The sequence below is a fragment of the Lissotriton vulgaris genome, chromosome 9 (genome assembly GCF_964263255.1).
Source record: "Lissotriton vulgaris chromosome 9, aLisVul1.2, whole genome shotgun sequence".
Classification (NCBI taxonomy): domain Eukaryota; kingdom Metazoa; phylum Chordata; class Amphibia; order Caudata; family Salamandridae; genus Lissotriton; species Lissotriton vulgaris.
Window position 1 is genome coordinate 895,522,349 of NC_141697.1, and position 12,472 is coordinate 895,534,820.

Sequence of the window (12,472 nt, forward strand, 5' to 3'; positions counted from 1 at the left end):
AGTTTTTCTAGGGTAGGGCGACAGGCACACTGCAAATTGGGGTGGTTTTTTGTACTATCGCAGGGGTGCAGGGTTTGGGGGATGTGTGTGTGGGGCTTTTTTGGGGGAGGGGTGGGTTCCTTCTTTCTGTTTGAATCGTTTCAAAGGCTACGCATTGTTGCACATTGTGATCTGTGTTTCCTTCCCAGGGCTTGGGGGACCCCGCCACTACTTATGGGATGGGGGATAGGGGGCTGAGAGTTTTGAGTTGGAATGTCAATGGCTTGGGGGACAAGATAAAACGGGGGATAGTACTTCAATACTTGAAACGCCACTCCCCTGATATTGTATTATTGCAAGAAACACACTTGGTGGGGAACACGTTTCACGCTATGAATCGGAGGGGCTATAGGTTGGTTGCACATTCAGGGTTCACCTCGGGATCCAGAGGGACCGGTGTTCTGGTCCGAAATTCCCTCCCCTTGGAAGTTGATGATACTGTCCTGGACGATAGGGGACGGTATGCGGCCATTATTGGTAGGTGGGAGGGGAAAGCGATCTCCAGCCTCTCAATATACGTTCCCCCGGGTTTACAGACCACCACGTTTGCCGACCTGGAGAAACTGGTGTTGGAGCTTCCCGAGGGGATCTTGGTGGTGGGGGGTGATTTCAACTCAGTTGTTAGTGGCATGGAAGATCATAACCCTCTCAGAGCTCTCACGCAGTCGCAGTCCTGTCTTGGTGGCTTCTTGGATACATTTGGTATGGTTGATTGTTGGCGGATGCTTCACCCCGGGCAGGCTCAATACACCTTCCACTCTGGAGTGCATGGGAGCCTTGCTAGGCTTGATTACATCCTCATGCCTGCGGCGCAGGCCGTATCGGTGAGAGAGGTCCGACATTTGCCCAGAGGCATCTCGGATCACTTCCCGCTATGGCTACTTATAGATCTCCATCTGGGAGCCGGGGGTCGGGTCGCCCCGATCAATCCTTGGCATCTCCGTCTTCTGGAAACCAGGGCTGGGGTTGTTAAGGCTATCGACCATTACTTTGCCGAAAATGTGGGATCGGTGTCCTCGTCTGTGTCCTTGTGGGAAGCTTTTAAAACTGTTATTCGGGCCAGACACTGTCGCTGATTGCCGGTTCAAAGAAACGCCATAATGAGGAGGTTGAGCAGATAGAATCTGAAATCACTGCTCTAGAGGCCGATCTTGAATCCGGGGTCACGCGAGATAAGGTGCATGTTTTGAATTTGAAACAGTCTGACTATAAAGCCTTGGTGACAAATGCTGCGAAAGCCATGAGTCATGAGTAACAGGGCCGTTTGTATGATGTGGGTGACAAGGTAGGGAAATTGATTGCATGGTTGGACAAGAGAGAAAGACTGAATCGAGTGGTACCGGTTGTTGAACGTGTGGATGGTGTGCGTGTGGTAGATCCACTGGAGATCGTGGAGGAGTTCGCCTGTCATTTCCGAATGGTGTATGCGCCGGTCTCTGATAGGCCGGAGGAGGACTCGCATCTTTTGCTCAGGGATATCGCATTGCCTAGCTTGTCCGACTCTGATAGAGAGCTTATGGAGGCGGAATTTTCCACCGATGAAGTAGCGCTTGCTATTCGCTCCATTCGCTCGGGGAAAGCTACGGGCCCGAATGGCATACCCATCGAGCTGTATAAGTTGTGCCCGAACAAAATGGCGCCGTATCTTCGCTCAATGTTCTTGGAATCCAGGGAGAGGGGCTCGCTTCCCCGAGACCAGAGATTGGCGTCTAGCGCCGTAATTCATAAAGAGGGGAAGCCCCGTGAGTTGTGTACCTCCTATACACCCATTTCCCTCCTTAATGCCGAACCTAAGATCCTGGCAAAATTGTTAGCGAATCGATTGATTAAAGTGATTGGGGACCTGGTACACCCTGATCAATCTGGCTTTATTCCAACCCGCAACACTGCGTTAAACCTACGTCGTCTGCATGGCGTTCTGGCGAGGGCGGAGACGTTGCGTGAGCCGGCCATTTTGGTTTCTCTAGACGCCACTATGGCCTTTGATACAGTGGAATGGCCGTATCTATGGGCGGTCCTTACGAAGTTTGGCTTTGGGCTGGTGTTCATTAGCTGGGTCAGGCTACTTTACGAGGAGCCCCTGGCTCAGGTTGTCGTTAATGGTAGGGTCTCGGCTTCCTTTGTTCTCGGGAGAGGTACGTGACAAGGGTGCCCCCTGTCCCCGCTGCTTTTTGCTTTGGCTTTGGAACCCCTGGCCGCATGGTTGCGGTGGGAAACATCACTCAAGGGTATCAGGTGGGCCCCCGACTTTGAAGACCGCATATCATTGTATGCGGACGACATTCTCCTTTATCTCACTTCCCCTCGGAAATCTCTGGCGGTACTGTTCGATGTCCTCAACTCCTTTGATAAGAACTCTGGTCTAGTGATCAACTGGAGTAAGTCCTGTGTCTACTCGCTCACTGACGATTCACCTCTTGTGCTGCGTAATTGCCCGATACAAATTTCGCACTCCGGCTTCAAGTATTTGGGTATATATATTTCGCGTGACCCCGTCGTTAGGTATCAACGTAACTTACTCCACCCGCTTCTTCGGTTGAAAGCAGATGTGAAAGCTTGGTGTAGGCTGCCACTGTCCCTGGTGGGCAGGGCAGCTCTCTTTAAAATGATGTCCCTGTCTAGATTTTTGTACACACTCCAAAACACTCTTGACCATGTGCCCACCAGCTATTTCCATGAGATCGAAAACCTCCAGAGAAAGTTGCTGTGGACCGGACGACCCCGGATTGCCCTGGCTAAGCTCACACTGCCTTGGTACGATGGAGGTATAGCGTTGCCTGACATCAGGCGTTACTACTGGGCCTCCCAACTGAGCGCGGTCAATCATGCACTGTATGGCCCGGTGTCTAACCCGGCCTTTGCCATGGATAAATGGTTACTTCTGGGCGGGAATTATTACAGGGCACTCTATTCTAGGCGGTCGGATAAGACGTTAACGGGACCCACCAAGGTGGCGGTGCGGATCTGGTATAGTGCTAATGCAGCTATGGGCTGGTCGGACACTGTCACTCGAGCGGCTCCACTATATGTCTCTGAGAAGTTAGGCAATTTGTGGACCACCAAGGGCTTTGAGAAATGGGACCTCATCGGTATTAGCAAGGTAGGGGATCTTTGGATAAAAGATAGGATAAAGACCTTTGATGAGCTAAAAATTGAATATACACTTAGCGATAGGGAATACTTCCGGTACTTACAGGTCCGGCACGCCATTGGTTCGGTCTTCCCGACCGGCACCCTCATTCCGGAATCCTCACCCCTGGAAGACAGAGTGCTCGACGGTCACGTCCCGGACAGTACTATCTCTCTCATATATAAGAAACTGATAAACGACCGGACAGACCTTCTTCTACAGCTGCATGAGGCCTGGACCAGCGATGGACTGGAACTAGATGATGAGGATTGGCAGGCAGCGATATCCTCTACGAAGGAGGTGGCAATCCCGGCCTGTCTGCGACTGGTGCAACTAAAAATCTTACACTGCATGTATGTGACAGGCCCCCGATTGTTACGTATGGGATACTCTGTGGATGGACTGTGTAAGCGTGGGTGTGGAATGATGGGTACCTTCCTCCATATTCTGTGGGAATGCCCCGAGGTAGTATACTTTTGGAGCCGTGTGCATGATGTCATGAAAGAAGTAACGGGTGTTTCGATCTTGCCTGAGGTCCGTAGGTGTCTTCTGAATGTGTGGGAACCCAACGACTACAACGTGGCTCAGACACAATGGGCCACTTTAGGGAAGATGGTCGCCAAACGTGACATTGCACAACTGTGGGGGTCCTCGAGGGCACCCAGCCTGTCAGCCTGGTCAAAAAACATGGACTGGTGCATGTTTCGAGAAAAAACGGTGTACGTCGCTCGGGGTAGACCTGAAAAGTGGGGGAGGATATGGAACCAGTGGAATCAGTATCGCGGAGAGATCTGTACTCCCCCCTTTGTGACTCCACCGGAGGTGCTGCAATCCCCTTAGCCAGATGTTCCTTCTGGTCTTGATTTTCGTTAATGCACTGATTGCTTGCTCTCTTCCCCCTTCCCCCCCCCTTTTCCTTATAGCTTTTAAGCTTCAACTGCTGCTACATAAGATCCTTTTAGATGCGGTTCTCCCCCTCACGGAGGGATCACATGTGTGTAAAATTTCTGTTTTGCCTCGACAGTTATTTACATTTTTCTTTTCTCTCTGTTTTGTTTGTTTTCTTTTATAAAACATTAAAAAAAAAACTTCTTTCTCCTGTAAATAAAAATACATTGATGTGCCATGTTTGCTCAATCGCCGCCGGACCCGCTGGTTGCCGGCTGAAGCGCTGTGTAACTGACTTATCCTATACACTTGTCAATAATGGTAACAGCCGACTCTGGCGGTTGTATGCTTGTTACTGTATAATCATAACTGTCAATAAAGGTTTTTTAAAAAATAAAATAAAAAGAAAATTGCTAATGCCACACTCACCCATTCTGAAAACAGGGATGTGCCATATTTACAAGAATACGACGCACCGCTGTGTTTCCCCTAGTGTTGGCACTAAATCTACCTCGCTAGAGCTAGTGCAGGCAGTCTTGCACCATAGTGCCTGCGTTGGGGAGAATGATTGTTTATGTGCAGGAAGGTGTCCCTTCCTGCAGATAAACAATCCAGAATGGTGAATTGTAACTTCTATGTGTGCTGCATTGTGCAGCACACATAGGAGTTGCAAATCGTCATTTTTTAAATTATTGTTTATGTTCAGGAAGAGACACCTTCCTGCACATGAATATTCAATCATGGCAATTTGCTGTTTCTATGTGTGCTGTACAATGCAGCACACATAGAAACAGCAAAAGAGACATTTCTCCTCTTTTCGCTTTAAGACCAGGTTTTCCCTGGTCTTAATTTTGGCACTGCCTCCTATTTATGCCACCCTTGTAAATAGGGGGCAGCATAAAAATCAATGTTGGATACCGCGGAATGCTACCGCAACTCCCATTGCACGCCCCTTTCATACTAAGTGTAAGCATCAAAGAGGGCCTCATTTACAAGGCGGCGTTAAGCTCAATGCCACCTTGTAAATAAGTTGAAGGGTTTATTGCCACAGGAAAGTCATAAAAAGTGACATTCCTGTGATGTTAGGGGTTTCTAAATATACTCATTTGAGTCTTGTGTTTGTGACAGATTTCAAGCAAGCAGCTAAAAAACAGCCTGTCACATTTCACCCAATATAACTACAAACAAAAAAGACTGAACTAATAACGCAAATATTATTTTACAGTGTGTGAGAATGTAGAATATGCGTTTATTGATAGGTTTTTTCTTAAATTTTCTCCTTTCTATCCCTTGTGCCTTAGATCCAAACTTGTGGGCGAGGCAACTGAATGAGGAACAACCACCTTTACTACCTCCTAAAAGTGAGAAGAAAGCAAGACCGGTAAAGCTCCCATCACTCTATTTCGGTGCTCACTAGCCCAAAAGTTAATAAAGTACCTCTACAGAGTTAAAGGCGTGGCAGGGCCTATAATGACTGACTTACGTGCACGTTTTATAATAGGTTTTTATCTCAGTGCATGAATATAGCTACCTTTGCTCAGATTTTACTATTTATGACCAGTGAGGAAATCAGAGTGGAGGTTTGGGCAACGCAATTTACTATTAAGGTGTATTTAAAATGGCCGCCAGTATTATTATTCTTGCCCATCATCGTCAGGTTTTTCCTGACGGTGACAGACAGAAAATAAGATAATACACCGTCCCCAGCATCTTCAATACATTTACATTCTTAAAATAGCCTGTACTATTCGGGATGGATTTCAGATCTCTTGGGCACACAGGTTTTTAAAGTTCTCATAGCAATGGGATTACCTTTTGGTGCACTGCGCTGCTTGATAGGGAAAGGCTGTATTTAACATTGTACGGTGCATTCCTGCCTTTTCCCAGTGCTGGTGGACAACGTGCTGCCTAGCGCCAATGCAAGCACCCTTGCACCATGGTTCAAGGGTGCCTGTGTTGTTAGCAGGATTGTTTTGTGCCAGAAGGGGCACAGGTTTATCAAGCCACTCAGGGCCACGCAAGGTTGCCTTGCTTGGCTTGATAAATCACGTCTCAAGGGTTGCATCGCTTTTGCATCCCATTGCTTAGAGCAAAAGCAACGCAGCCCTTGACAAATATGGCCCCTAATTTGTGAAAGAAATTGTGTCATTGCCATCAGTCGGTGCAATTAAACATCAGAGTGCCGACCACAAATGCCAGTAGTTTTTAGTCTACCGCCAGATACTCCCTGCCCCTTTTTCTCGCACTTACAGGTTCCTGCTTTTTGTAATCGTTTTGGTGTCTTTTTCTTCCTCTGTCTTTCCAAACTATGAGTTTCTACCTCTCTCGCACCCTGTAAGTATCAGATACAGAAAAAATAAGTGGCAGTCTCCATAAATAAGTGCCAAAGCCCCCTGCAGGCAACCGCAGGCTGATGATCAGCACCGCTTCCACAGGCTTGACATGTTTGGCATTTATTTTGGTTTCTTCATTCCCAAGTGATCAGTTTTCCCATGGATAACCCAACAGGCACAACAAATAGACATGTTCCCTACCTGCATTGCATACCCCACGCCCCACCACTCATAGAAATACTTCTGCAGTATCAACACAGTATTGCTGGGAGTGTAAATCTGAACATTGCCACCTTCTTGCCCTTAGGTCCCAATCATGGAAATGCAGTCCCTTGAAAGACATAGGAGAAGAGGTGAAATCATATTAGCATCAGCAGGTCCCCAACACGGTAGCTATGTGACTTATGGGATGCCAATGCATGATAGAGAAATGGAGGTATGCCTCCTGCTTTGTTCTGTCCAGCGAGGATACTTGCAACTGTGAGCACTCATTGTGTAGCATCCCTCTACTATCAGGCCCAGATGGTGTACAAATGTTTAAAGTCAGAATAGTTTTTATATTTTATGAGTCATGTATAGCACTCCTTGGAAGCACAGCCTTGGGTGCCCTAACAAAACTGAAACAGTGACTGCAAGGTATCCACTCCCTGTACTACATGATAGTGAACCAAAGAAAGATTGATCCCCTTGATCTAACTTCACAATTCAACACAATTATAGACAATTAATTAGTGACCAACTTTTAAAAAGCTTGTACTTTTATTCAATGAAAAAGTTTATGCGAATAATATTAAAAACACAGTATAATATACAACACAAAGTAAAAACCACTTGAAAAATACACAAAAATGCAGTTAAAATTAGGCTAATACATAGTCTATTATGACCCGCATAATCACAAAAACAGACAGAAACATGTAAGACATGGGATTTGTTCAATACAGTTTGTACATTCAATTTCCTGTGATCTCACTTAGTTTTATACAAGGATTTAATCTGTATTTTAACTAAAGTGCTGGAATCCTGAATTGTACATGAAAAGTGCGTTGACGCGTTTCGATAGATACAGTAAATTACACCATCTTTTTCAAGACTTACGGCCCGATGTAGGTAAATCTCATTTACCGACTCTAGAATACCGAATTTTACCGATTCGGTATTCTAGATTCAGTAAATGAGATGTAGGAAAAAAATCAGTAATTTTTACCGAATCGGTATGATTCGGTAATTACCGAATCGGTATTTACTGATTCGGTAGTTGCCATTGATTCCTATGGGCCTTGAGGCCCATAGGAATCAATGTCAATTACCGAATCAGTAAATACCGATTCGGTAAAATTACCGAATTGTCAAGGGGGACAGAGTGTCACTTTGACACCCTGTTGCGCCCCTGATTCTGGCTTGTGAGCCATGTGACACACATACATGTCCTTAGGGCATGATTTTGTGCCAAATGGCACAGGTGTACATGCACAGATGTGCATGTACACTGGAATTCGTTATTTACCATGAAATATTATTTTGTGGTAAATAACTAATTCTTAAGGGCCTGTGGCACTGTTTTCAGTGTCACCTACATCTAGATTTACAGAATCGGTAAATTTACTGATTCGGTATTTTACTGAATCAGTAAATTTACCGATTCTCTAAAATTTAAGCCCCCTACATCTAAAACTCCAAATACCGGTCGGTAATGGCCGAAATCGGCCGTTACTGACCGGTATTTGGCCACCTACATCTGGCCCTTAATCTTTTTCTGTCATGTAAGCGGGGTCAAATAGATTTTTCACCCCTTGCCACTAATTTGGCTGTGGTAGAAATGGTCAGTTCCTAATTCGTTCTACCTGTTGTAGCTTGCGTGAAGCGATGGTTGTCAGGTAACTAAGAGTAGAGCCTTATGCGCTTTAAGGTAAAATGTAGTTAACTTCGCAGTATTCTTTGGGATCCATTAAAAAAACGCTATCCTATACTTGAGGACTTCGTAACGTGGATCCGTATTTGTAAGTATCTCTAAAATGGTAAAGTCCTATTCCCGCCAAGGTCCCTGTGGAATTGGGCTGCAGTCGGGTGATCTCGGTAGTTCTCAAAAATACGAAGAGGCTTTATGGTGCCTGGTGTGGCGTCGCTCAGGGGTTTCCACGTTGTATCGCCACATGATAGTGAAACCAAGGGTTATTTCAGAATCTTAAATTAACCTTGTACTTCAAATCAAAGCAGCACCCATATAAATCAAAGCATAATCCATGGAATTCTGTGAGAGAATATGGGTTATAATATGGTGTTGTTGTGCGATCGCAGCTTGTCAGGCTCAATCCTGGGTAGCTGTGTCTTCGAGCAGTCAGGCTATAACAAAGGAACTAGTGCAAAGCATTTATAAGTAACAAAACAATTGAATAAGAAAAAAACACAACACCTAGGAAGTCTGACACCATTTTATAAAAATAGGTAATATTTTTATGACATTATAGACCCCAAGACTAACAAAATCCACCAGACGGTTTCGGAGATATGAGTTTTTAAGTAAATCGTATATCATTGATTTTCACTCATAATGCAAACAAGCGATAGTAACTACCACGGATAGTGGTTAGTGGATAAGACTTAGCAAGACAGTTATCTTTCAGGCAATGAAGTCTCCAGTTCAGTTCCAAGCTCCATAGGAGAATTACTATAAGCATCAATGGAGTGGTCCTAATGCAAGGGATACAGGCCGCTGAGGCTGATGATCTGGCCGATGAGTGTCTTCCTTGGGCCACCCCTCAGTCTACAAACCTGTGTGGAAACTTTGTCCAGAAAGGTCGATATCTCTTGACGTCTAGGTGAAGTCCAGCCAAAAAACAGTTGACAATTGGCTACTGGTCGATGGTCACAGTGAAACCAGCTTCAACCTTTAACTTCAGTTAGTCTCCACCTTGGGCAACCAAATTGCACATCAATGGTTCTTCTGGGTCCAGTAAACACGGGTGTAACTTTTGAGTGTCAGGTTTTGGTGTGCTGGGCTGTGCTTTGTTGGTGAGCAGCAAACAAGCAAACGTGACTACCAACTTGTCTAAAGGGGCTTCTTCAGCTTTTGTAGCACTGGAGCTGTAACAGAAAGTCATCCAGTGGACTCTTGGAGTTCACCTCTTCTGTCTGGAGCTCGAGAATGACTTTCCTCATGCAGGGCACCACAGGCACAGTGCTCTCTTTGCTAACTCAAAGACCAGCAGGTGGAGGGCAGTCTTTGGTGTAGCCTCTCATTCCTAGGCAGCAGCAGAGAGGTGTTTCTCTAGCGTGATCTGAGGTCTGTGTGCAGGTGTGCCACTTTTATGCCCACAACTTGCCCTCTGGGATGTGATGACTACTAACCAATTGGCAACCAAGTCCCATACCACCTGATGATGACTTCCTGCAATGTGTGGCATCAGGCTATCCAAGAGTGCAATATTCCACTCATTCCCAAGATGTCAGGACCATTCTCTCAGTGTGCAGAGCTTGGTAACCCTTGCTAGAGCTGCGGCTACCTGCAAGCTAAACACCCACAGGAAACCAGATTAGCCACTGTTTACCTCCAATGCTAACCTGTCTACCAGAACAAAAGAGCAGCCCCTCTTGTGTGTGTCCACCATTTGCCCTTCAAAGGTGGCTCCCCATTTGAACCTCATCTTTTGGGCTCATGCGCTTTGTGGCTTCCTGCCGCTATTGTGTCCTTTACTGGGAGTCGTTCACACCACTCCCCAGGAGGGTAGAAAGCTGTCTTGTGAGCAGCATCTGTAACTGGCCGCTGAAGAACTTGAGCAACAGAGTGGCAACCCTCTAAAGTTGCCTTTTACTCAAAAGTTACATTTAATTCGACTTGGGCATCAAGTCAGATTTAATGTAAGGTTTCTTTTGATACCTTGAAGTACATAATGTGGGTGTCCCATTCAGGAGTTAGCACAGCTGAGTGGTCAGCATGTGATCTGTACTTGCTAATGGGGCTACTAGTCTTTCCATAGTAAAAACACCAATTTGGGTTTTTTACTCCTAGGACACACAAAACTTCATGTCCTATCTTTTAACATCCAGCACTCTTCCTCAGGGCTCGGTAGGCCTTCCTTTGGGGAGACTTACATATATTAGAAAGAGGGGGCTGGACTTTGTCATTAGTTTGAATGGCATAGACGAGTTAGCAGTTTAAAAGTTCTCTACCAGTGACCAGTGGCAGGCTGGGAGACATGTTTTACATTGCCACACTCATAGTGGCACAATATGAGCTGCAGCCCATGAGGAACATATTAAATTACAGGCAATGGGTAGCCCCAGCACCATATACTAGAGGCCTATGAGTAAGTTAACTTATGCCAATTAAGTATAAGTCAATTAAACAATATGCTTTTAAGGATCAGAGCACTGACAAGGAGGTCTAGTTAGCCGGGCTCAGTGTACTCTCAGAGTGGAAAGACCAGCAGCATGAGTCCAAAACTGTGGGTGTGATCATGCAAAAAGAGGTATTTCCTTACCAATTCCAAGACATCTGTACCACCAAAATCATCACTAAAAAAAGTATATATTAAAAAAAATATAGCCTGATGTATGAAGTCCTATTTTTAAATCAGAAGTTCAACCTTGGACACCAACTCATTTGAAAACAGGGCTCTATCTTGTAATTTCCCTGATATACTAATCAGTTGTATCGCAAAAATATACATTTGGAAAATGTTCTGCTTCATGAATATTAATGAGACAGGACTCATTACGCAGAACCTCGACAATGGCTTTGAATGCAGAGATGGAGTCTTGCAAGTGGCAGCGAGTCTCATCTCTGCACTCTCATTCCCAGCATAAAATTATTTTTTAGTTTAGCTCATGTCCACTAAATGTATAGGTGCTGCTTTAAAAAGATATATTTTCTGGATGGGAGGCCATGGTGGGCAAGCAGTATTCATGAGGATCACTGTTGGCTCCTCCTGAGTCCATAAATAATGATTTGTAAAAGGGTGCTGTCCCACAGCAACAGCTTCCTTTTGCAAATTAGTTATCACTGCTACTCAGAGGTCGATAATTCTCTTTGCAAACACAATTGCATTCACAAATCATTGGTATGTTACCTTTGTGAGTCAGAACTAGGAAAGAGCACCTCTTGTATTTACAATTAAGAAAGGTGGCATAAGCCATACAGAGAGACAGAAGGACTCAACCAACTCATTGAATGGATGTTGTACAATGAACAAAGGTATTTTGCAGTTGTAAAGCCTATGATTTTGCCAATTGCTGGATTTGGGTTTGCAAAATACTTTTGTACAACTGGCTCATACTCCTAAAAATCTCTCTTCCTCTGCTAAAGACACAACAAACTCTCAATTTCTGAAGAACAGCTTGCCTACATAAACAAAAAACTGAAAATGATCATAAAATTGACCTTCTAGTGCAATTACCAATTGCCTGTCAGAACATCCAGTATTTTTTTTATGTTGCATAATTAACTCCTTATTGCAAGAAGGCATCTTCCCACAATCTTTAAAAGTGGCGGAATCATTATTACATTTGCAAGCAGGCTCACATTTACTCACCAACCACATATTGGTTGCTAATCCTCCATGGATAGGAAAGCCATCTTAAAAGGTTTTGCTGACCAACTCACACTTACTTGATAGCTATCAATCTTATTTCTGCAAAACCAGTAACACAGAAATAAAAAGTACGTCTGATAACCACCAAATACTAGATAACTGGGAATTCCTTTCTCCATTCCTTTCTTGATCTTTCAGCTGCTTTTGATACTATTATAGAAGTTCTTGAAACCTGCAGTGGCTTTATTGAGACAGTCTTAAAGTGCTTTTCCTCATTTATAAATAATTGTAAACAGATCATTAGGCTGCAAATCATCTACTGAGAATTAATAGGTTTCAGGTGGGTCCCTTCAAGTTCAAGCTTCAATCCAACCCTGTTTAATCTTTGCCTGAAGCCATTGAGAATCTTGTGCATCAATGTATCAATAAGCTGATGAACTCTAAATCTACATAAAAGTCTCTTATATTAATGTTATTCTCACACTAAAGTCCTGTCTGTTGAATGTTTTCTAGCTTTTTAGAATTCAGACAAGAAAAATGATAGTTTCTGC

General features: G+C 44.6%; 1 protein-coding gene across 2 annotated transcripts in view; it reads left to right on the forward strand.

The window, feature by feature from the left end:
• LOC147692459 (mitogen-activated protein kinase kinase kinase kinase 5-like) overlaps nucleotides 1-12,472 on the forward strand; it is a 742,536-nt gene that overhangs the window by 549,709 nt on the left and 180,355 nt on the right. For both annotated transcript variants that reach the window (XM_086938659.1, XM_086938658.1), the window contains exon 19: nucleotides 5,359-5,438. In XM_086938659.1, the coding sequence (XP_086794785.1) occupies nucleotides 5,359-5,438 (80 nt within the window). The remainder of the gene's footprint in view (nucleotides 1-5,358; nucleotides 5,439-12,472) is intronic.